Below are 26566 nucleotides of genomic sequence, written 5' to 3' on the forward strand. Positions count from 1 at the left end.
AGCTATCAAAGGTGTAAGATAAAAAAAGAATAAAATTTAATCTCGAAGTCCTTCTTGGGGCAAGAATATGTGCTTTGAAATGGTGTGAGGGTGATGACATCCTTCCATCAATGATGACATTCTTAATACAAATGATAAAACCTTTTCATCATCCTATTCTTTAGTTCGTCTTTTCCCTCTGTTGCACATCTTCCTCTGCATTTACAGGCTTAGCAGTGTTTTACTGATCACTCCTGAGAAAACTTTGGATTCATCATCTTGCTCAAGGATACTTACTTTTTCGATTCCGAGGAAGTGAAAACTAGTTTTAAATTTAAATCCATACATTAAATGTTTGCAGCTCAGTGGAAAACTGGTTTTTCACTTGCAGGCACGCTTCTCTTACTCCTAGTGCTTTGCCTCAATAATGTTGCACAGAAACTAAAGGGCCAACATGAGGTTGTGTGATTTATATTCCAAAGCAGCGTTTGTGAATTGATGAAGCTGTTTCTCAAAGTTAATGACGGTCATTGAGAAAATGATTCATCTTGGCTGGTAAACTAATGGATGCCCATAAAAGCAACATGCATTTAGCACATGCTACCATGTGTACTATTACTTCACTGATGTTTCTTATTAGCTTACACAACAATACTGTGGCCAAGTGCACTCACTGAGCTCCTGTGTAGCTCTGTTTGAACTCTCAAACATACATGGACAAAACCCTATGTGCTTTATGGGCTTAATTCTGCAAGATAACAGGTACATTTTTTAATTTTTTTTTTTTACTTTCAGCAAGAAAAAAACGCAATGTGCTTGTATCACCCTGATGACTTGCCTCAGTAATATTGATGTAAAAGAACAGAGGAAGGGAATAACATCAAGAATAATTCCAGAAAATGAAATCTATTCTCAGTTACAGGCAAGGACAGGTTGATGACAGAGTGGACTCACGAGCCACTGCGAGTCCCTGTGTTTGCCATTGTTCTGCTCTGCCTCATAGCTCACCGCCCCATTACCCAAATGATTCATTAAAACCTGTTTAACTCAAAAAAGAGGGGGCCTTTTCTGGCACTAATGGGAAAGCAGATTCACTTGGACCAAAAAATAGGCAGTAATTGTAACGCCAGTCCAGAATGTGACAGCGTATAGTAATGGCTGTTTACCGATGCTCTCTTCACTCCTGCAAAAGGTAATACATCCTGAAGAAAATACGAGGTACATTTCAGGTTAGCAAGCACTGACCTGTAGAACTCCTACTGAGAGCAGCTGGCATATACATACTTGTAATTTTGTACATCAGCGTTCATAAAGTGGACACCCACTACTCAAACATGCATTCTCAAGGTGGCTGATGGTATAAATATAACATCAGCCTGTTGATAGCAGAATGACTTCTTGATGTAGGTCACGCTTTGAAGACTTGGGTATTACATTAAAAAAATGCTCTCAAACTGTAACTTTTAGTACTCAGTTTGCACAATTTAAAGCCGATCCAGCCTTACAACTCGATATGTATACATAAAACATTTGCAAGCATCCTAACGCAGACTGTAACATTCTCATGCAGCCATATTGATAGCGGATGATTTCATGTTACTTAGCAGTTATTTCTGGATCAATGACATTAACAAGGATTGGACACAGTGCCATGCACGCATCTAGGTGACAAGAACAGCACCTGCTCTTCTCTTTGACACAGCAGCCCTTGCTTTTAGCCTCCAGTCAGTTGAGCATAATCTCCAGGATGAAGTCATGCACAGCTGTGTTAAATGAAAGCTTTTTATTTCTTTAGCACATCAAGTGAAGCTCTCTTGCCCGACTAAACCAGGCTTTGAACCAGAAAAAAGTCAGTCTCCACACTTCTAACGGAGAAGGACAAAGTAAAACCCATACATGACATGAGTAAAACTATTAAAAGAGTAGCTAAATAAAAAAGAAGGTCCTCATTCTCTAAATGCAGGCCAACACCTTTGCTTGGTTGGCAAAGCAGTTATTCGAGCCGTGACTCTGTGGTGTGCTTTGAACAAGAAAATGGAGGTTTTAGTGTCAGCATAGTAAAGGTTGAGTGTTGAGACTGATGTACCCGGACAAGGTGGCTTAATGCCTATCTGGGACATATTACAAGATAATCTTTAAACTGTATTATTTTTCTCAGTCTTCTAGTTGTCTTTCACTGATATTCTGAATGGTAGTCATAGATAAACAAAAGCCATTTATTTATTTGTGTGTTTAAGATGCAGTTTGGGTCAGGATAAATTCAATAAATTTATTTTAATGAGGACTTCATTTCATTGAGATTACTTGAAGCTGATTCAGTATTATGCACTTGTTTTTCATAATTTAAACCTTTGTCTGTGTTTTAACTGTGTAACTTTGTAACTGTGTTTTTTGGTTGCTGCTGCCAGTCTTGGACAGGTCTCCCTTGAAAAAGAGATTGTTATTGTCCGTGGAATCTTCCTGGTTAAATAAAGGTTTAATAATATTTTTTAAAATGCATACTTGACACATTTCTACTCAATCAAACACTATTCATCCACCACTGAGAAAAAGGTCTTAAACACAATAATGAAATCACGAAACAGTGAAATAATCAAGTCAACACCTGTAGTTACAGGAACATTGTTAGGCCCATTTTAAAAATAGATGCACTGAAGATTTAGAAAGCTTTTTGCTTTCAGACACAGAGTAGAATAGAAGATTACAAAAAGAAAATAAAGGAACAAAAAACTTGAGGAGAAAAGAACTACAAAATATCAGAAATTGCTAAAGTTCTTGAGAAATCACTCATTACTAAATTATTACAGAGTTAACTGGTATACTAACTCTGAACAATATTTCTTTTTAAATGTTTGATGAAAGATGTCATTTTTTTGAAAGGTGCCGCAACTTTCTGAATACTACCAGCTATAAGGCGTCATTTTTTTTCATGTCAAAAGCATGACGGCTTACTGATTAGCACTGTTACCTCAAAGCAAAAAGGTCCTGGGTTCTAGCCCTAGGTTGGACCCGGGGTCTTTGTATGTTCTCATGTTTGTGTGGGTGTTCTCCAGACACTCCAGTTTCCTCCCTCAGTCTAAAAAAATGCACGCTGGGCTGCCTACAGGCTCATGCCACCCTTCAAAAAGAGATCTGTGATCTTAATGGGATTTGCCTGGTTAAACAAAGGATAATAAATAAATAAATCAATAATTAATGTATTCAGAATCCGCACCAGGTGGCAGAGAAGTAAAGTGATCTTTATGGATTCGAAGTTCTGACCTTTGATTACAGTGACATCATCTAACAAAACAATTACACTGAAATATAAATATCACCTATTGTTTTGGTAACTAAATGCCCCACTTCAAAACAGTGGGTGAATAAAACTAATTGTTCCTATATTGAAACTTATGAGAGCACACATTTTAACAAAAAAGAAGCACAAGATTCATAGAATGAGCTAAATATACCCAGGGTCTCTTTTGGGTTTAGATGATCAAATCCTGATCCTAAAATCAGGTTACACCAACTGATGACAACAATTTAATAAAACAAGACAGATTTTTATTCAAATATTTAATAAATTAATCTAAAATAGGAAATTTTAGTGGGTAGGTAAAATAAAATAGTTTAGTTTTCTTTGCTATTTTGGCCTTAAGTCACATGCTAAAGTATAATAATGGCCATGATACAATGTCTTTGTAGATGCCTTCATGTTATGTCATGTATAACACAGCCAGGAGCAATATGTTAAAAAGGGAATTAAAATAAAATACAAGACACAAAGAAATGTAAATAAAAATACAAACTCTGTATGCCATGCAAAACAGATTATTCTAAAGTTTTTTAAAGTCTGCAAATGGTGCTGAGACATAAAAATAATAATAATTAAAAAACAAAGAAAATCAATCATTATTGATGGTACCAAAAGAAAAAATATTGTTTCTTTCAGATCTTAAAGGTCAACAAATGCAAAGGTTTAGTGTTTTAGTTTCTGTGTAAGATAAGCTGTTTTTGTATTTTATAGATGCTTCTCAAGAAAAAAAAAATACTGTAGACATTTTCTAACTCAGAAAAAGGCAGGAAAGAAAAGAGACCATTCCCAGCATCCACACAGATGAGCTTTTTTTTACTTCATTTGTGTTGTTCTCTTTTTAAAGCATATAATCAACTCAAATATGTGAAATTATGTGCTCTGAAGCAAGTTTCCAGGTTTCCAGCATAAGTTATTATGATGATGTTCTCTGAGACATTAACAACCAAGAGTTTAATCTGGTGTTATTTCAGAAAACCACAAAAATCTGCCTCATAAAAGAGAACTTAGGTGTAATTAGTGAGCCCACATATAGATCCATCTAAATAACCACTTAATAAAAAAAATAGAAGAAGGTGACAGAGAAAAAAAATTACAATGGCCAAATAAGAGGTGGAGTAATAAATATACTAAAAGGTGGTGAAGGACTTCAAATTCAAAGATTTAGGCCTTGTCCACATGGAAATATGTTTTTGTTTTTTCCAAAATTGTCTGTTTTAAAATATTATTTGTAAACACAGCATCATTTCAAAAATGTCTTCATCCAAATGGAAACACCAAAAACAATCCAAACATGCTGTAGTAACCAGGCCAGGCCTTATGTGGTTCTGTAACGCTGCCACAAAAATGAACCAGAAACAGGAAACAAGGTATGGAGCATGCAAATAAAGCTTACATGGGTGCAACATTTAAACACAACAGTATGAAAAGGACACCCTCAGGTGGTAGTTTAAATTAGAGGTGGCGCTATGACATCACCATTTCCAAAATGTTGGGTTTTGATGTCTACACAAAAATGCAAGGCTGGTATTTCAAGACTTTTTTCAAGACTTTTTTCAAGACTTTTTTTTCATTCTGAAGCCTAGTTTCAAAAAATACAATTTTACTGAAATGCTGTTTCCATTATAGACACAAGGTTGAAACAATAAAACAAAGAAGAAGAAGAAAAAATTGTTGGGTATTCACAAAAAAAAACGTTTCCTTGTGAAAGGAGTCACTACCTCCTGAAAGCACAAAGATAATAGCTCCTCAAAGTATAAAAGAACACAAAATGCTGTGAGGTCATGACAGCCTTCAACTTTTCATACATTGCCAAACTCTTCTTATAGTTCAACACACATCAGTACACATGTTTAAACAAGCAGAAAAGATCAATACCAGGAGAAACTCAAAGGTAGCATACAATAAGAAAACATGATCACGCCATCCTCCCTTTTGTTTAAGATGTGTATCTGGTTCCACTGACAATAAAGCTTTCCTTTTTCCTTCCATAAAAAAAGATAATGATTTGAGTACTTACATACCCAGCTGTTTCCTTCTTGGGTAAGCAGAAGCATAAACTTAGTGACAGAGTAATTTTACAGTGGCAGTATTTTAGCTGGGTTTATTTCAGCTGTCAACTCGCAGCTGTTGATTTGTATCCTGGCCTTGGCAAAAATCACTGCAACTGTCAGTCTGCCATTAGGACAAAAATATTTCCTGTATTAGGAGAGAAATGCTGCAGTGGCTACAGTAACAGCACCACAAAAACACACTTTACTGTAAATGCCAAATAAAGCATTGAAGTTATTACGTGATTATTTATGCATATGCAGCACATTACCGATACTCACAATTAAAAGCAAAGCAATAAATAAATAAATAAAAAAGGCAGAAAAGTCAGAAATGCATCAGATTTGTAAATTACAAACTGTCTTCTTTTGTCAACTCCTGCTCAGAAAAGAGGTTCAGAAAAAATAAATAACTAAGAATTAATTTTGCTTTCAGGAGATTTAACCAACACTGTTGCCCGTCAGCAGAAGCAGAGGCTCTTAAAGTCGGATGTTAAATCTGGAATTTTACTGATCACTGCATGACCTTATTGTATGCACACTGGCACAGATAACCACCCACCCATGTGTGCACATCTTTCATACAAAATAGCGATATAAATTAGAAGGACTGCATGAATATGCTGGCTGCACCTTTCTATGGTCTGAGCACAGTCAACTAGGCTGGTGTAAAATGTCCACTCAGCAAGTATACACAACTATTTAAGTGATTTCTGGTGCTTTTGAATTTTCTCACCAACCTCCACTGTTGGTTAAAAAAAGAAAGAAAGAAAAAGAATCAATTGCAAGGAAACAGAGATAAAAAGTATAACCTGAGGAAACTTTACTTTAAAATACAATGACTGACATTTGTTTTCAACAAAAAAAAGGAAAGAGCTCAAAAGAAGTAAAAAGCAGGATAGAACATCTGGATTAAAGGTTAAAATGAAACGATATTTATCATTTTTTGATCAGCTACACGATACTGTGAATCAAAAGAATTCAGACGTCACATTCAGGCACACAGATGAGAGGATGAGACTGAAAAGAATTCTGTATGTCAAGGTCAAACATTCAAATTCTGTTGGAAAACATGAGGGTTTGTTTGTTAACCACTTATCCAACCGCTTCATGTCCCCTCAACCACTGAAAAACTGATCCAGAGTTTTCTCTGAGGACGCACTTTGCCTAAACACTGTCCCACATCATGAAAGAGTTACTTTTTTTCATCTGAACTCTGCTGATTGCAGCCAGCCTTTCATCTTGAGCAAACTCGGTGTACAGTCGAATACACAAGTGAGTTTCTCAATGTTCAAAAAAGTTTTATTTTCCAAAAAATCAAACATGAGCGTGCCTGTAGAAACATTTAAACTCAGACTTGCAGGGATTGGAATGTCAGACCCAGCTCAGAGCAGAATTATCAGCCTCTACCATCTTATCTTAAAATGATGCATCATCTTGCCGTTCTTCAGAGGTGTAAATTTATGAAACTTTTTTCTCGTTATTTGCTTTGCTAGTCAAAGCAGATTCTATCAACTTATGAATCACTACACTATAAAATATGAGCCAATATTAACAGTACTTTATAAATGTTTTATGTCCTGATAAGAGAGTTTCAAAGTAGTATTTTATTTGTCTTTTTTTCATACTATTATTTACATGTGTTAGGCAAGATTAAAATATTTCAGTCTTAAATAATTAAGAAGTAGTTAATAATAATAATAATAATAATAATAAGTTCAACAACATTGCATGTTTAGGTTGCCTTTAGGCCCAGGTCTCTCTTGAAAAAGATCTGTGGGATTTGTCTAGTAAATAAAGGTTAATAAAATAATAAAATACAAATGTTTTTATTCTGAACAGCTTTTATAAAGTTGGCAATTTAACCAGAAAAAACAACAACAATCAAATGTCTAAGCAGAAAAAGGTGCGAATTAAATGTGTTAATTTTAGAAAATTTCATTTTTATTTTAGACTGTTTTATGCCTGAAATCTGACTGACAGTTGTCTCTGATCTTTCTCTGCCACATAAATGAGATCCCAAATTTCTCTCAGCCTAATTAATTTTCACAACATTGCAACTCTGAAACTTTAAAGGCAAACAGTGAAAACAGGCAGCAAACAATGGCTGAGCTGTTGCCTCCAGGTTTTGGTGGGTGTGCAGATGATAACAAGGACACACTGAGGTTGTGAGAGCCTTGAGTGACAAGTCTCTGTTCCCATTAGACAGAAATCTAAAGCATCTTTTAATGAATCCAGTGAAAAACCTCTGGTCGACTGACTGATTTTCTGACTATCTGGGGCAGCTATAACATGTGAATGCCGCTGCTGCAATCACACCAAAAACAGATCATCGAAACACTTCACACACTATATAAATATAGGAGTATTTGGTTTCATGTAACAACTTCATCATCTTGCTTTGTAATTGATTTTTTAAAAATAACTATGCTATATGATTCACAGTTTTTTGCTTAATTTAGAATCACAAAGAAGACCATATATAAAACAGCTGAGAGCCTAAAATATAATTTTAATCCTCTGTTCCTATAAATGTATCCAGTCTATGTTGGGTTAAGACTCAGGAAAGGAAAATTAAATACAAAAAACTGTTTATATGGAAGTAAGGTGTTTGTTTGTCCACTCTCTTAAGGGATCCAAACAACCAACAATTTATAACTGTTTTTTGTCTTAGAAATATCCCTGAACCAAAAAGGACGTCAAATGAAAGTTGACAGGATATTTTTAAGTTCAGAGATGTAGCAAGTATACAAGGGGAAAAAAACAATCTAGACAATGGCTGGTGAGATAAAAACACAACCTCCCGACGGGACATAGTGCTGTTCCATCTGCCTTTTTCACACTATCTATCCCCTGACACTGACGCACAAGATGACAGCTGTAGCCTGTCATCTGAGGGATGAAGAAACATCTTTTTGACCCTTCTGTCATTCATCCTCTATAGTCTAATATTCAATCATACATTTAGGACAAAAGCTTTCTCGTAAAATCACAGTGAACGGCGTGTACTCGTACTAATAGTCATCAATCAGCGAATGTAATTATCAGAGTCAATTTCAAATGCCAAAACCATTAATCTCATTTCCATTAAATGAGTTCAAATGTGGTGGTGAAGAATAAAATTTGCCAAATGCTATGTGCCCAGGCAGATTGTACCAGGTTTCCTGTAAAACATTACTAAATTACAAACATAATGGAAAGAAGAAAGAAAGACCAAAAAAAAAAAAAAGGCTGACTCACTAATATGACTCTGGATGGTAATTAGCTGACTAATAAAGCAGTGTGCCACCTGTCAGCACAATGTGAATAATCATTCAAACTGTCTGCACAATCCCAACTACACATCGGCAGTTTGTGCAGTGACGTGGAGCTAACTGAGAGCTTTCCACACTGTGCACGCAGCAAGGACCTCAGCACAGAGAGTTCAAAGTACCCTGCTTCGCATTCAGCTGGTGCACTTTGCTCGCTGGGCTCCCTCTGGCCTAGTTCACACCTGGCACTGACATGCATCTTGGTCACATCAATTGTAGGTGGACAGCTCTAAGCACAGATATGAGACAACACTGATCCATCAGGATTAAGAGCAGTTTAATTATGGACAACTCTGAAATCATGATTGCTCATAAATTAAATATGTGGATTTTTACTTGACATAGGAAAACAGCGGTGACTTTTGCTGAATCTCAAACAATATTCAGCTGATAAATTAAAAATAAAATTGACAAAAAGGTGAAGACGGTGATGGGTGCAGGTTACTACTTAACCCGTCTTATCCACTTTTTCCCACTAGCTGAAGGAAGCAAGTTGATGAAACCAAACCATCATTGTGACACAGAATATGAAAGTATTTGATTATTTTGCTTTCATATCTTAGAAAGTCAACAATTTTAATCTGTTAAAAATAAGCAAATCATCCAACTTGATAGTGAATTCACTCACAATTTATTGATGCTACATGGAGGTTTGACCACTCAAACCACTCTCTGCTTTAGCAATGTCCTGGGCTAACATAACAAATGTTTTCTGTTTATCAATAATGTCATTCTTTTAGTGTCATAGTATCATATCTATGAATCCCAGCCCACTTCTATCTTTCTTTTATTCACGCAGATAATCCAACAATAATACCCTCATCAAACTTTGGGGTATCTACCTTGCATTTTTATGGCATAATAAAAGATGTGCCTGTGAGAAAATAACAATACCAGATATAAGTACCAGATATCTCATGTTACACTATACAATCAGTTGCATACTTTATGCCACTGATGTGATAGACTACCTCTGCTCTTGTTTGAAGTTGATTCACATGTTGTTGGTGCGACGCACAAGTGTCGCTTGTTGTGATGTCTGTACAGATTGAATAACAACTGAAGCCAAGGCTTATGGGTAAACTACAAAATAAAGCATTACTACCTAAGGCATTACTCTGAAAGCCATGTCAAGACAGCATTGGGACTCACTCACACACTTTTCTTCATCTTTCACAATAAAAGTTTTAACATGTGCTGTCTAAAAATCTGAAGCTTATAAAAATAGCTTTTTCAACAAACTCTCCTTTATACTCACCTGTCAACACAATAGATGAGCAGCAACAAGCTCACAGAACAAAACACCTCAACAACAGCAATTCTTAGGTTGTAGTACAGCTTTCCCATTCTTCAACCCAATACAAAAGCAAGACGGGTAACAGGAAGGCATTGTAAATATTACACATACGTCATAAGTGTCACAGGACTTGACAGTTCACAAAACACGCTTCATTTCTTTAAGTTTGAACTCATGTAGCAGGCATTTCAGGATGCACCAGCATGCGTGGCAAAATAAGAAACAGTGTGACAAGGGCTCAGCAGCAGAACAGAGACTCCTCAACTGGAACCCACAGTGTTCTTATTTCTGAAATATCTTCACAGTTTCTTTCTCTGTTTCACTGTTCATCTAAGGTCTTAGATCTAAACCGGACAACCAATTTGGTCCTCTTTGTCACTCTCCTCCACCCAACTCATGATTAAAAGCCACTTTTGTAAGACTAGGAGCAGGGTCACATGGAATAAATTGATTCTTAGACCCTTCATGCTCTGAATTTTGCTTTCATCTATGTTTTCTTCCACTTTTCACCCTTTGTCCCTTCACCTTTTCCACCTCAGGCCTCCGTAGCTTATCTTGTTTAAGAAAGCCTTTTTTTTCCGCGTAATTAAAACTCTGACCATGGGGTCAGATTCAAGGTGCAATGCAGCATTAATGCAGGTGACATGCTTAGCTTTCTCAAAAGCTCCTTGACAGGAAACTGCTGCCTGCTATCGTCCCTTACTTGCACAGCTGGAAAGCCTTACGCATACAGTGGAAGGAGGTTGCTTTCAGGTCACCACATGGTCAGATTTGGTGGCAAATGTTTATCCTTATGTCATTTTATTACATCATAGATTCATTTTCAATAAAGACAGAATTTTAAAGCTACCAAAATCTTGGTTAGACTTATTGCAATGTAACACACATTCCATTGGAAAAAAAAAAGAAAATAGTTATAATTAAGTTCACAAATAAGTTGTAGAAGCAGATTTGACAAAAAAGATAAAAACTAGAGTGCAACAAAGTTCTTTGTCCCAAGCTACCTTTAATGAGCTTGTGTAGAATATTTGTTTCGTTGTCAAAAATATTTTTGTTGAATATTTGCTAAATAATTTTACTTCACAAACGTATTTTGTCTTTAGATGAGAATAAAAGGCAAAACTGTATCAGAGTAAGCCAGCAGTGTTGCTACACTAAAAGTACTTCTTTTTTCATTAGAATTCATCCATTACTCAGCAACAACCAAATTGATCCATGTCTTTGAGTTCTACAGTAATAAGGAATTGACTGATTTATCCTCAAGAGGGAATGTGGTGGGAATTGCTCAGTCAAAAAAGGAAGAGCAGAATCATTGGCTTTGAATTGACAGATGAGACTGAAATAAAAACAAATGAGGAGAAGTCAAACAAAAGGTGATCTGTGTCAAAAACAGTTTATGAAGAACAGGTAATTAAAGCAAGTGTTTGGTATTAACTTGTCTAAATGTCATTTTACCTAACCAAAGAGTGTTTAAACATCCAAACAATGAGGTCAAATTATAATTAAAACATGGCTTTATAAGTTCATACTTTTAGACTGATGCTTGGGAAATTTGATCCAGGAGCAGGTGACTCCAAAAGGCTTTCTCTATTGATTATGTTTCATTAGCGACACTTTGCTACCACTGAGGATGGATTCTGTGGGTCAAATTAAAGCTGAAATGGAGCCATTAGCTCAAAAAAAAAAATCCTGGGAGGAGTTTCAGTTACATAAAACAAGAGAATAGATAAAAAATAAGCCAAAAAATGACACACTTAAATACATTTTGTCAGGCTGAGTGAAAAAACACAGTAAAAAAGTTTAGCCAAAAAACTTTGTCACAGTCTCTAACAAACTCACACACAACTTTCAGTTTATGTATTTATTTATTTTTTTTTTGTTGTTGTTGTTCTAGTGCAAACTCTAAATTGTCCCTAGGTGTGAGAAAGAGTGTGAATAGTTGTTTCCTTCATTTGTCTTTATGTGTCTCCTGTAATGGACTGTCCAGGGTGTCCCCCGCCTCTCGCACAGTGACTGCTGGGAATCAGCACCAGCTCCCCGCTGGGGATGGATGGATGTTCTGGTGCAAGTTTAATGTGGGTAAAATGTCAAAAGGTATCAAAATTACAAAAACTGCATTTTAACCTAAAGCGATAAGCATCAGAGCTGAGACCATCCTTAAAGCTGTCAGGGTTGCAGGTTTTTAACTGTCTGGCAGCTCTATATCTTGACAAAAGATGCTGTTAACAAAAAATAATTTTTTTTGAATAGGGTAGGGAGTCTACATACTAGATTAAACAAAAAAAAAAAAAGAGTTATTATTATGATGATTCCATAAACCTTTTCAGTCACAGCCAAAGATCTTTTTCGAAAAAACCAAAGCTACTAATTACTTAAACCATTTTCTTTATGCTTTTGTAGAGAAGCTGACATTTGACGAAATACATGAATGGAATGAAGAGACTTGTTGAGCTGCCATGCAGCATTGTGTCTGGGGAAACCAGTGGGCAGCTGGAAAGAGGAGATACAGGGGAGCTCTCTAGTCTTTGGGAGGTTAAATGAGCACAAAGCTGTGTCTACCGATAGTACTTCTATAGCTGCTACTATTGTGGCAGCTGTTATTCTGTTCCTTTGTGCCTCTCTGCAGCACTTGACCATTATGTTCAGCTTCATCCCAAGGTCTTTGTTGTTACCTGGGCCTCAGTTTCTGCTTATCTACCCCTCTTCCTCTCCTCCTTTCTTGTTCCTATATTTCCATCCTCTCGTGTACCATCTATCTTTCTCTTGCACTCGTTGCTAACACCCTAAGCGTCGGTTGTGAGCCTTACAAAGTTACGCCTGTTAGAGTTTTCCCTGCAGATTGAAGTCTGTCGTAGGTGTCTTGAAGTGTTCAGAATGGAATAACATTTATTGACATATAATCCACACAAGACTCCCCTGGGATGCAGTGAGGTTGTATTTCACAGAGACAACATTTTTTTTCTTTTAAACTGATTTTTTGCATTCGTGATTTCACTGCGTGGCAGTGCATATGTTACTTGCATTAGGAAAAAAAAAGATCATAAACCACCAAATTATTGTCTATGGATTTCAATCTTTTTTTATCAGGCAGTTTCTTCTTATTTTTTATTAATATAATCCTGTCATTTTTTATTATTCCAGGTACATTTAACAATTATACGACTATCAACTATAAGAAAATATAGAAACCAAATATTTTGTAGGTTTAATTAGAAAATGCCTTTTCAGTGAGAATGACAAAGCAAGGACAAAACGACTGGGTTTTAGAACTCAAGAAAAAGAAATATTAATTTGTAACATAATAATCAGTAAATGCTCAGTTACTGTCACATTTGTTGAAGTCTGAATGCTCTATACCCAATTTTTATTTGAGCACTAGTAAAATCAAGGCCTAGCATTCCTTGAGGGATGCTGCAGTCGTGACAGCAGAAACAGACACAGGCAAAAACACTGTTGCCTTTCGGCGGCGGGTGATAATAATATGATGCAACAAGACAGGTTGTTGGCATATGTAGAGGTGACCGTTTGTTTCTGGACAGCAAGGCACAATGGGAGGCCGAAAGCAAACAGGCAGAAGCTCCAGATAGTGTTAATCACAGTTTTGCTGTTTCCATGCTCAAGGCTTTGAAGACGAAGTCTGGTGGAATAGACATTGTGCCTTTTTAAAAATTATTTATATTTTCTATTGCTCTGAAGTGTTTTTCCACACCATTAGTGCTCTCTGCTGAGCTGTTCACCCAGGTCCACTAATACAGTACAGCGCTGTGATGCACCAGCTGGCATAAACATCACTTTCTACAGTAAAAGTGAACACATAGGCAAATTAGAGGACCCAAATGATGTGGGTAGTGCTGTACAGTCTTCCTCGGAACATTTTAAATAAAAATGACAAACTTATTTTAAAGAAGATGAGATATTTGTAAAATACAGATTAAAAACAGAATCTTATTTGTTATTTACCCTCACAGTATTTCATACAATGTTAACCCTCTGTCTTCACTTCCTATAAACGCTTGGGATGCTGATTTTACCAATCTGTTGCAAATTAATTTAAACAGAAGTCACATGTTACACTAGATGTTGATTTGAGATTATATATATTTCCAAGTTTATATTTGATATGGCTCCTTTCTATTTTTACTCAAATATATGTAGTTTATCATGTAGCTTCTTTGTTAAACAATGTGATCTGTTTTATTTAACATTCCTAACACTTTTATGAAATAGAATTTAATAATGTGATGACAGGAAAAAAAAACTGTAATTATTGAGTGTTTGTTTGGCTGGATATTTTTTTAAATGTATTATATTTGATGACACACACAAACATGCAAAGAAATATCAGCCAACTCAGCATCTGTGTTGCACTGAATTCAAGTATGAATGAGTCAATCCACTCATGAGTCTCAAATCAACAGCAATAAGAGGTTTCATCCAGCAGGCGTAAAGAACCTTTTTATGCTAATCGCTCAGCAACAAACAAAATGCCTGACATAACTGTAAACAAACTCAAACACACAAAAAAAATTTGAAAAAAAAAAAAACCTAAAGAAAATTTCTAATTTTGGAAAAATCTTTTTTTTTACCTTAAAACCTTAAAGTTAAGACCTTAAAGTCTTAAATAAAAGGTTTATTTTTAATTCTTATAAGAATATTGCACCATCTATATCAAAAAGTAAACTTTAACACAAAAAACAGTTAGCATCCTGCAGCCTCCAGCAGACTGATGAGTTTTATAACTACAGCTAATCTTTATAAACTGCATCAGTCAATTTGTACAAAACATTTTTTGTAAACTTTAAAGGTGCAATAATGAAGACCTAGACATTAGTGTGAATAAAATTGTGTGAATAAAAATCTAGTCTTTACACTTGGGTTTCGGTCTTCATATACAAACCACTGTGGTGATTGCTCCACAGAGGTCATAAAAACCGTAATAAAGTATAGAAACATTGACCTTGTGTTGCAAACATGTTCAGATGACTCTGGTCTTGGCAAAGCCTCAGCTGGCCGAGCAGAGGAAATGTAACTATATGCCTGACTCACCACTTTGAAGTCTTCAGCGCTACAGTAAGAGCCTCTGTAGAAGCAGGAGAGCAGCATATCCCTGATGTCGTGGCCCGTTCGGTCATAGAATTCACGCATGTTGAAAGGGCGAGGCTTGTAGCTGTCAAAATCAGCCTTCTCCTTCAGGATCTGCAGGACGTTTTCCTCAACCAAATGTGGATCCCGGATCTCGTACCTGGACATGAAGATACTGCATTTAATTAATCATAATGTAAAAATAAAACAATCATAAGCATAAATAAAAGCACATGTTGGCAAAAAGAAAAAAAAGGGATTTTTTTTTTTAATCAGTTCAAGCAGATAAAGGATCTGCAGCCAATTCCAAGTGACATGTTTATCTTTTGAAGAACTTGCTCAAAAACACAAAATGCAGTCAAATGACTCCTTAATGGAAGTCAAACAGGCAATTTCTCACAACAGCAACTATAACCAGGTGAAAAACAGTTAAAAGGATTGTGCATGTTTTCCAAAGGGAGAAAACAGTAAGAGCAAACAGAAATGTTTCATCACCACATCCAAATGATTCAGAAGTCCCACTGAACGGAAAACAGAATCGGAGAAAAATATTTGCCATTGTATTCAGACTAGAATACAATTGTGGTTAGGTGCAGCAGCAGAAGTTTCATGTAGAAACCTTGACAACCTCCTTCATGGTGTATTCAGAATGGGGATTATACACAGAGCAGAAGAGTGTTAAATCAGAGGAAAATCTTTTATATTTTATTTAATACAGCTTATTATTGTAAAAACACAACCAGTTAAACATGCACAGTGACTTGATCCTGTTTTTATTTCAGACCCACATGTGCAGAAAATGATTCATTTCTTTATCACATCATACAACAATCTGAAGACAAGAGCAAAATCACAAAGGGAAGACATTTATGATATTCCTCATGCTGAAAACTCCTATCAACCTCCAACACCTGTTCACAGTCATTCACAAAAACAAATTAACCTCAATTAACTAGAATGGTCCATAGATGACCCCACAGGAGCAATGACCCATCAGTAGTACACGCATTCAAATTACGAGGAGCGAAAATTAAGTTCTGCTGAAGAAACTCGAGCAGATCATTTCTTAGGACCTATAGAGTTAAAAGTACAGCTAAAGATTGGTCTAAAATACCATTATACGTTTGAAATTTAAGTCTTAAATAAAACTGCAATTTAAAGTAGTGACAATAATCACATTAAATATTCAGTATACCATGCTACTGTAATTATTTTGGATGTACAGCTCACATGCAAACATCAATGGCGCTGTCTCATAGCAGAGAATCTAAAATTAGAACCAGAGACAAAGGCATACCCTTCTGCTCTGAAAATAAATCTGTGAATGAGTTTGTTGATGGTGACAGTGGAGTTGTTTCTCATTGATATGGGCATTATTTCAAACTTTAATTGGTGGTAAAACTTAATGAATGCTCAAGACCTGTCTTGGTTCAGGAACCAAAATTTGTCCCTTGATGGCAACGATAATAAAAACTGGAATGTATGAATAATAAAATAAATACATTTTCTTTTAATTCTTTCGAGAGCACTGTCACCATATATTCAACTGCAGATATGATTTAATTTATAGATATTAAAATGTTTCACTTTAGCTCAAGTATTTTTTACATGCTACAAAGTAAATGTTATTTGAAATAAGCGCAGTTTTACTCCTGTGAGTTTTTAAATCTTTAGAAAAATGGGAATCCTTCTTGTGTCACACTGGAGATAATACTGATGTGACAAAAACACTATTCAATATTAAATAACAACAATAACAACACTCACTATTGTTAGAAGTTTAGCTGAATGCCACTCATATAAGGTCCTCTTATTCAGCACCACTAACAATGTCAAACTTCAAGTATGACATTAAGAATATTTACATATTAATTCTACTTGATAACAAAGTTTGTTTTATTTTTAGTTTAATTGATACATTCATTAAAGTCAAACCTGTGTCTGTTTTATGTTTATTACTGATTAAAATAAAGGAAGTGAAAGTGGCTGCTATAAAAAAGAAAGTGCAAACAACTATTTTACTAATTGTATACTTAACCAAGTAAAGGTTATAAAGTTGCTAATTTGGTTTGTTGTTAAAAACACAATCAAGTAGATCATGTGCATTTTCATTTGAATGGGTCTGAAGTGCTTTTTCATGTTGTTTTCTTTTTTGTTTCACCTGCATTTATGTTTCATTTAGTTTATTTTGTTTCACGTCTTTGAACACTGGGCCATACAGACCTATGAGAGCAGCTACTTGGGTCAAAATTAAAAGTTTACAACATTTAATTTCATTCAGATCACAGGTCAACCTATACATTTTCTTGACAGCCAATGCCAATATCAATCTTTAAAGATCAAGGCACCTGAAGCCCAATATACAGTAACATTTTTTTTCTGGCTAATATGCATTTTGCTTTTAACAAAAATACAACAAAATAATTTCCTCACTTAAATAATATATATTCTTTTAGTTTTCTCAACCACCTTGTAGGAATTCCACACTTAAAAAACTCACTTCATCAACTTTACACTATACCAGCAGCCTTTATCAAATGAGAAATCTGATGAAGATTGTAATTTCTGCAAGATAAACATGAATAATTGGGTTTATAACTGAAATGATAGGGAGTGTTTGGAAAAGCTAAACTGTGGTACTGAAAAAAATAAGTCAATTTAAATCACACAGGCACCTCTTCACTGGAAAAGTTGAAAAGCTTGCTATGAAATCACAGCTGAAAACAAATCCAAATCTCTCGCTCACATTAGGACTACATCACTACACTGTCACGCTTTAATAAGAAGCTACAGCTTGTTGTGGTATATTCTGAACGTAATTGAATTGTATCCCAAGCTTCTGTCTTATAAGCAACACAAAGCTGCCAGGAGAGCACTTAAGAAGCCCTGCTCACATCCCCGAGTCAGGAGGCTTTAGTTGAAGCGCATACAATCACAATAATATGGGTAGATTTTTAATATTGCCCTGCCACTACTCCCTAAAGGAATCACTGCAAACTCTCTGTGTATGGGTGGGGGAGACTAAATTGGATTATGGGCCACAAGCACTTTAATTTTCTTGTGGGGACTAAAAGGAATGAAGGAGCATCTGCAACACTTCGCCACCTCATGAGAAAAGACTGGGTACACACAAAAGCCACTGCTTTTCAGAGCAAACTGACGGAGAGATTATAGTCAGAGAAAGTACGCCCTTCCTCTCGTTTTACTAGTTTTTGGTAACACTTCAGGTAGGGAGACAACAATCAACACATCCTGATATGATCTCAGGTAATTATCCTATTAGCGGTAAATTAACTTGTTCACTAACAAGGATTGCATTGTGTTTGTGGTGTCCTTGAACATGAAAACAGCAATAAATCTTGCCTGCTGAACTCAGATAATCACATATTACAGATTCTGTGGCTGGCTGTGACACAGTTATTATGCCACTTTGGACAAGGTCATAGAAATGCAAACGAGGACCACCATGAAGGGAACCAAGTCCAAACAAGCCTCTGTGACATTAATGAGCAATTACACAAACCAAAGATGCAAAACACAGTAAAACATGCGGCCAATTTTCGAGATGAATCACATTTGTTATCATTACTAATGTTTGCCTCAGATGTCTGTCCTTTTTTCCCCTCTTCCCTGTAGAACACAATTACAATAAACTATTAATCCAAATGAACTCAGATAATAAAAACAAGCTTTTGAAGGGACATTTGCTGAGTATGTTCTCTGCATGATGATCTGTTCTCCCCATGTTCTCTCAAGGACTTTTTACAACAATCAAATTCAGACAAGGACCCATGATCCTGCTGAAACAGATCATGCTGAAAAGCTTTCAAGCATTTAATATTGTAGCATTTTACTCCTATGGGAGTTTAGGGTATGTGTGCAAGCTCAGAAAAACAGACTCAAGCTGGTCACCAACGTAAGCAGAAGACTTGCCTCTGTGACTTTCATGAGCTGATCTAGCACTTCTTAGCGGGACACACCACATTATGAACACCTCCTCCAAAATGACCTTTCTTTTCTTAATTATCTTATAATTGCTTTTGCGACATAATCAAAATAAAACTGAGCAATTTACTCGTAATGTTCTGCACTGCCAAGTGTGACTTCAACCTGCAAATATGCATTGGGAAACTGATTGTTTTCCCACCCGTTTTCTTTATAGCGATATTGCTAGAATGGAGTAAGTTAAGGTAACATTTCTAATGGCTCAGCTATAAACTTTATAATGGCCCAGATAGTATGGAAATGGTGACAGTTATCTGACGTATCCAGCAAACTCACTGGTGAAATCAAAAGCCAACAAAAACACATGACTTGCTGTTTTTATCCAAGCCCTCAAGTCGCACTGTGACATCAAGATGTTAAAGAACAGCAGAATTTACATCTCTCCATTTTCTTCACCTGCTTTTCCATTTAGGATCATGAAGGTCATGAAGGAGTTGGTGCCTTTCTCCAGCAGTCACTGTTGACTTTATTACAAAGTCTTCATAAAATACTTGCTTTTTAGGTATGCAATCACAGCATATACTTTAAAGGTGCATAAAAAGTGATATTTATTATAAAGAATGTCTTTTTTATGCCTGAGAATATATTTTGGTGATGTGAGAACTAACTTCCAAAGACCAGCTGTTTTGGGTTTCCTGGTTTTGAAAACATCTAATTTATTTTAGTTAAAATCTGCAGAAGAAAATCATCACTTCTCAAGTTCAGAGTAGAAGATAATTACACCTTCTTACCTTTATCTCTTGATAACTTTAACCTAAAATAATTCTGCCTTTACAGTGCCTTGTAAGTAGAAGGCTGAAGCCTTTTGAGGGCCTTTTTTAAGTTTCTTTGATAAAAACAAAGCAAATACTTTTCACAAGTCACATTTTACATAAAATAACTAATAACTGTTTTGGTATTTATCTCCTGATTTTGAACAAGGATAGAAAATCTGACTTTTAAAATAATATTTTTTATTACTTTTTGGATCTATGATTTTTCCCAGTGGGTGAATGGAAATTCAATAACAAATGTAACTTGGGTTTATTTGGTCCACATGTGGTGGAGGAATTTCTAAAAGAGTTTATATTTGTATATCTGTGTTTTAATAACCTGGTCCACTTACAACATACAAGTATCATAATTCAACCTTAATACCTTGATTATTTATGGGTAAACTGCAAGCATAAGGAAATTAAAATTAAAGTAGTTTTTTTAACAACTTGATGAGTGCTTGTTTCAAACTTAAATTCCTTAAATCAGCAGAAAAGAAGATAGCTCAAAAGACACCTTTGTCCTTGTGTATTCTGACCAAGAAATATCACAAACCTCCTATTAGGACCACGGAAAATTGCGTTAACTTGTGCTTCAGGGACATAATTGGTCTCTTTTAGAGTAATTAAAATCAACACCACTGTGCCAGGCTCTTTTAACCACTGTGCTTGCAATGCTCTGATGCTGAGTGAGGAAATTCCTCATCAACAATCATCTAAAGTGTGCACCATACTGTCTATTTGTCTCTTTCTATTAGCCTTTAGAATTTCTTATACCTATGCTCTGCCATACAAGACTTAGCATCAAGCACTGTGGAGTAAATACGAAATCAATCCTGTGACTAGTAAGGCAGAAAAATTGGGCAAACATCTGAACTCAAAAGGTATGTTGTAGTACTTATAACAGTCACAGTAGATACAAATACCCTGTAAGTAATGGCAATTTTTTGCACAGCTTGTGTAATGCTGTGATGAATATGTAGTGCAAGAGTTTACTTAGGCTCCAACAGCTTCAAAAATGAGAAAAAATAAATAAACATCTCAACCACAAAATAGGCTGGTCACTCACAAATGTTTCAATCATTCTCCGTGAACCATTTAACCCCATGTTTGATCAGTAGAAATTTCTCATTTCTCTTTTAAGCTTTTGTGTTAAAAACAATGAACTTGGTTTTTAAATTCATGGGTTCAAGTTTAGATATTAACATGAAACAATGTTTTTTTTTTAATCTATGAATCTAAAATAAGCTTCATGCTTGAACAGAGCCTTGGTCTGTGCAAACTGTATACACTCATTGAATTCAGGCCAGAGTTTACATTTTAGGTGTCCTGATAAGATTGGTTGTATTGAATAATGCTTTATCTCACTACCTTGGGAAATACTCAACTTGCAAACATTTCAAGTAGCCATTTTGAAAGTATTTCTGCATAACCAACATGTTGGCATAGTCTCTGCCATTATTCTTTGGAACAGTCCTTCTATGGTGCAGCTGACGTGAAGCAACAGGAATTAGGAGCTGACTACTAAGAGAACCCAATCTCGATCACTCAAAATAATTAATGCCTTGATCTTAATACGCATTATGCTTCTTAGACACCAGAGAAATACCAGCCAACAATCTGGACCTTGGCATCTTTTAAGAAAATGTAACATGTACTTCTCTCTGAGCAAGCAAAAAGAAAAAGTAAGTCCCCTAAAAACCAAAAGGAACAGAGGGGGCAAGAAACAATGAGGGAGATGAGAGTGTTAATCAGTGGCACAACTCTGTAGCTTAACAAACAGCACTAATTACACAGGGATAAAGACGTTCATCACACAGCTTACGAGACACAAGTTAATTGCCTCTGCTTGTAGTTCCCTCCCCCCCACCTAAAGTCAGCTCATCAAAGTCACTCGGAGTGGCTACTTTCATTTTTTTCTCTTTTTTGAGCATGATTTTTAAAAACATTTTATTCGAGTACGTCTTGTTCTTCATTATGTTCTGAAATAAAATCTGCCTGAATCTGTACTAACACATAGAAAGGGGTTGATGACTGTGTTGTTATTTGCCATTAAAGCGGACGGTAGAAACAGACAAATAAAATCCATGAACACAGGAACACAGGTTGAAATATTATACCGTACTATGGAAAGAATGTATGCTGCAGCCTAAAGAAATGGAATATATTACTTTACTGCAAGGTTATCACCAGGACAGATGAGTGAATAGAGGTCATAGACAAACAATATTGAGGATGAACATGGGAGATTGGATATACCTCAGTCAAGCATGTACACTATGAACAGATACACTGTGCCTTGAGAAGCAGGGCTGTGTGGATCAATATGCTAAAAATAAATGGAGTTTTGTATTCTAGATGCTGTTTACATGTGCTAGTTTGTAGTAGATATTTCTTTTTTGGCATAATATATGCCTGCTTTGGTCTGCATGTGCCTTTTGTGTAAATTTTATAGCTCTGTGCTGTTCTCTTCGAGTGAACATGATCAGAATAAGATGTGCAGCACAGAAAACAAAAAAAAAAGTGAAGATATTCAAACTCAAAAGTTTCAGCGTGAGGCAGTGAGCTTTCCAGAGCTGCCAAAGGACTAAATGATCAAAGCACAGCAGAGAGCAACAAGTGTACATGGAGGGAATGGCAGTCGAATCACACGCATCTCTCCAAACTCTGTCAGCAGGGAATTTTAAAAAATACTGTAGCCATCTTCTTAATCTAATATTGAACTACATGAATCGTGCGACTGGTAAAATGATGAAATGCAGCAATGTTCTCTTCATTATCTCGCATGGATCAGTGAGAAATAGTTCATTGATCACCTGTTACCTGAAGGAATAATTTCATCAGGGGTACATTTATTTTAAGATTTTCATTAAACACTGTCAACATATTTCAGCAAGTGTCACAATTCCACAAACAAAGGAATTATTATGCAGTGCTGATTTCAGATGACATGATTTGTAATACCGCTGCATTAACTCTAATGCTCTAATTTGCTGTCCCTCCTACATTCAGTGGTCACCTTTCAAGCATGACCCTCTATCTTCCTCAGTTATGTCAGGCTAAGGGCAGCACAGGTCATATTTTCTGAGAGCCTTAAAAGGTTTTCCAAGCTTTGTATGTTATTTTGCACATCTCCCTGTGGCCTCATGGTGACAATCAAGTCAGGCAGCTGTTAACACTGCTTTGCACTTCTGTGTGGCATGCAAGGTTTTACCCCAAGACAATTCCAACATCACAGGTGAATCGAGGTTGTTTTGCATTCAGCAAAAGGACTGAAGTCCAAAATGAGATTTGGTGCAAGTTCAAAGTTAAGTGGTACCTTTATGCTGCTGCTGCCGGGCCTGACAAGTAAGGCATCAACACTAATGCCTCATACAGGAGACAAAGCTTTTTGCCAGTTGGCTCAAAGTGTTAAAGTGACCAGAATATTTTATTACAGGAAAGAGTTGTTCATTTTATGATAAAAGTAACACACTATTAGGTTTCATAGGCTACGTTCTTACTGCAGGTCTTCATGCCCAATTCTGATTTTTTTTCTGAGATCCATTTTTCTGTGTGGTTGTTCACACTATAATTTAAATGTGACTGCCATCAGACTCCAGTGTGAACAGTCTATGGCCCTGAAACGACCCGTGTGCACAGAAGAAGACATGTCATCACACACAGCACACTGTGTTTATGGAGGTAAATATGGATGCTACACTTCTCAGCGTTTATGTATCTAACTCAGATATTGTTGTGCAATCAGAGTCAACAAAATTATTATCAGCCGTGCTTGTTTAGTCCAGTGTTTACATTTAAGCTTGCTGCTTTCTGTCTACTTTGGCACATAATTGCACTTCTGGAATGGGAGCAATGAACTGAAATTAGAGGAGGAAAAACATACTCATCTATCAATCCCATCACACTTGTATCATATGCTGGTCTCGATTCTCAGTCATCCAGGACATGACAAATCCAAAAAGTTTAGAAAAAAAAAAGCAAAGCAGCTGGACTTTCTGTTTTGTAATCGAAGATGTTTCGCTTCCCATCTGGGAGGCTTTATTAATTCAGAACTGAAAGAGTGGGGAGATCCAAGCTTTAAACTGCATGACGTTGGTATCAATAGTATCAATATTTGGATCGATCTGCACACCCCTACTTCAGTGATGTAAAAGTCAGATGAAATGCAACATGACCAATCAGGCTGAGGTCACTTTAAAAAATATTAGATATGAATCCAATTTAGGGCCACAAATGAAAGTGACCTGAGTCTGATTTCATCAAAAAAATGATGTATTTGTGACTTTCAGATTATGATATGGGTCATATATGAGCAAAACATTTGCATTCGGACCACTTTTACCTGTGCTGTGAACAAAGCCATAGTGTGTCAGACTTACAACAAGAAGAACAGGTCACATGCACTAGCTTGGTTCCATCATAAGTGCAAGGTGGGCTTGTGCTCAGGGGCCTTTGATACAAAAAGGACCTTTTATAAAAAGTGGAAAAAAAGGTGACTTATGCTCAAAGTCACAGTCCAAACAGAGTTGATTGTAAAGCTTTTAAATATACACTATGGTGAATTTTATTGACTGGTCAAACAAAATAGACTGTCTTGACTGGCTGATCATCAAGAAGGGTGAAGTAAGATGCCTGCAACTGAAGTTGTCAGACCTCAGATCAGTTATGTTGCATCAATAAGAAACACGCAGAAAACTTAGTAACAGCAAAGCAGCGCAAAAGGTTCATTTCATATGTAATGGCTTGGCATGGTAAGTGATGGGGGTGCTGAGTGTTTGTGCCCAGTGGCCCCTGAGGGTCTTAATCCTGCCGTGCATGTGCAGGTTGCTGTGCAAAAACACAATCAAACTCTGTCCAACAGATCCTAACAGGTGAGTTCCCTTGTTACAAAACTTTGTCTAAGAGTCTATGTGATGTGTATTGATTTGTTTGGACCTGCTTGAGTAAAACAGGCTGTTAATGGGTGAGCTGGGTTTCTGAGTGACAGACAGCACCACCAACAGGTACTGCTGCACGTCAGGCAAACATACACACCTGCCATTGAGCAAGGCTAGCAGCTCCCCGGCGTGGTACAGGTCGTTTCGAGTCACCCGGCTGAAGCGGAAGGAGTTCAGGTTGCAGATAGTGACCGAGGGGAACACGATCATCGCAGCCGCCACCTCATCCAGCTTGGTGACGTGGGGGTACTCGAAGTAAAACTGCACGCGGTCCACGCACACCATTACCAGCACGCCCACCGAGGCCAAGAAGAACACAATCCACAAACTGCGCTTGATGTACTTTCGCTCATAGGTGAACATGTGCGAGATGCCATGAAGCGTGGACCTGGTGGCAAAAACTTCAATAGGAGCCGGCCGCTTGTAGTCCAGGTCCTCCGAGTCCGCCTTCAGATCCATTATTTCTCGGGTGATGGGTTCTGGAAGGTTTGCAAAATCCCCAAATTACCTTTATAGATAAGTAGATGGTTTATTTATGAGGAGGAGGATAGTGGCTGCCAAGTTCACGCCCTTTTCTACGCATGCATTTCTCATGCAGTCTGTGTGAGATGTTGCGACACTGACAGCCGGCAAAAAAAAAAAAAAAAAGAAAAAGAAAAAAAAAAGAAGAAGAAAGAAAAGCAGGAGAATCAGAACATTTTAGTCTCCAAATACTCAGTCCTCCTTGCAAGAGAACGCGCTGTGCAGATGCAGAAAGCGTGAGTTATATACTGCCTCAGTTCGGCTCACAGTTCCATAATAATCAGAAAACAGTGTGTGGAGCGCGCATGGATGGATGCCAGCGCTGTTCTCCACTTCTGTGATACAGCCCAGTTGATCTTTGGTTCAGCACTTTTACGCCAAAGCCAAAAAAAAAAAAAAAGAAAGAAAGAAAAAAACGGAGGAAAAAGCACGCAGAGCTGACGGATAACTATCACAAACCCCGATGAGAGCCAGAAAACTAGGAGATCAAGGAACGCGCTGGTGGATCGTCTCCCTCAGTGAAGCACAGGCTTTCCCAGCTCTCCATCTGAAACCCCAGCACGTGCAGAATAACAAGCAGCCGCTGATCCCTGGCCCGTTGATGTCGGAAAAGCAATCGTGAGCTCGTCCTCCCGAGGCTCTGTGAGAGTCCGGATCCACAGCTGCATCACAGGGGAGCGGGCTCTGTCTGGAAGCTGCCGCGGTGCGCCCCTGCTCGGCTGCTCTCATCCATTCCCTCCCCCGAACTGCCTCCACAACACTGCGGAGAGAATCAGCCCCGATTGGCTTTGGATTCCGCGTATATGCCCAAGTTTATGCGAGGAAAATAAGCTTAGGCTGCCTTTACAAAAGAGCCCGTTCCAGTCTGAAACATCCGCCGATTAGAAAAAAAAGGGAAAAGCACATCAGTTGTGGTGGCGGCTTGCCCGGATCAATTACATTCGTCCCAAACAAGAGAGAGCAAGGATAGGACAGTGTGTGTGTGTGTGTGTGTGTGTGTGTGTGTGTGTGTGTGTGTTTTACACCGACTGGAAACGAGCTACTACTCTGAACCTACACACAGTATGACTAAAAAATAAGTCACTGCCTTTTTTTTTTTCCTGCCTCCAGTTTTCTCATGCTTTCAGCTCTGATGATTAAAACTGGCTTTATCAAGTTCTGCTTTCTGCTTGTTGAGGTTGCTATTTTTAATATCTGGGGCAAACATTATTTACAAACATCATTTGCATAGGACTTTAAAATAAGAGTTTTCTAAGTGACAGTTGCTAAACTGCTAAGAAAACGTCACAACTAGGAAAGTGTGACTACACCAACACAATAAATTGTTTTTGT

General features: G+C 37.0%; 1 protein-coding gene across 2 annotated transcripts in view; it reads right to left on the bottom strand.

The window, feature by feature from the left end:
• The window catches only part of asic1b (acid-sensing (proton-gated) ion channel 1b), a 161711-nt gene extending 135519 nt beyond the window's left edge, over positions 1-26192 (bottom strand). Inside the window, exons 1-3 of one of the 2 annotated variants that reach the window (XM_037975103.1) lie at positions 25694-26192; positions 24810-25191; positions 14980-15175 (exon numbers count right to left, since the gene is read on the bottom strand). In XM_037975103.1, the coding sequence (XP_037831031.1) occupies positions 14980-15175; positions 24810-25171 (558 nt within the window). In that variant the 5' untranslated portion in view covers positions 25172-25191; positions 25694-26192. Of the gene's footprint in view, positions 1-14979; positions 15176-24809 lie in introns of both variants that reach the window. The other variant, XM_017408690.3, reaches the window with a different exon arrangement.
• Between the last annotated feature and the right edge of the window lie 374 nt (positions 26193-26566).

This window comes from Kryptolebias marmoratus, linkage group LG4, assembly GCF_001649575.2.
Source record: "Kryptolebias marmoratus isolate JLee-2015 linkage group LG4, ASM164957v2, whole genome shotgun sequence".
Lineage (NCBI taxonomy): Eukaryota > Metazoa > Chordata > Actinopteri > Cyprinodontiformes > Rivulidae > Kryptolebias > Kryptolebias marmoratus.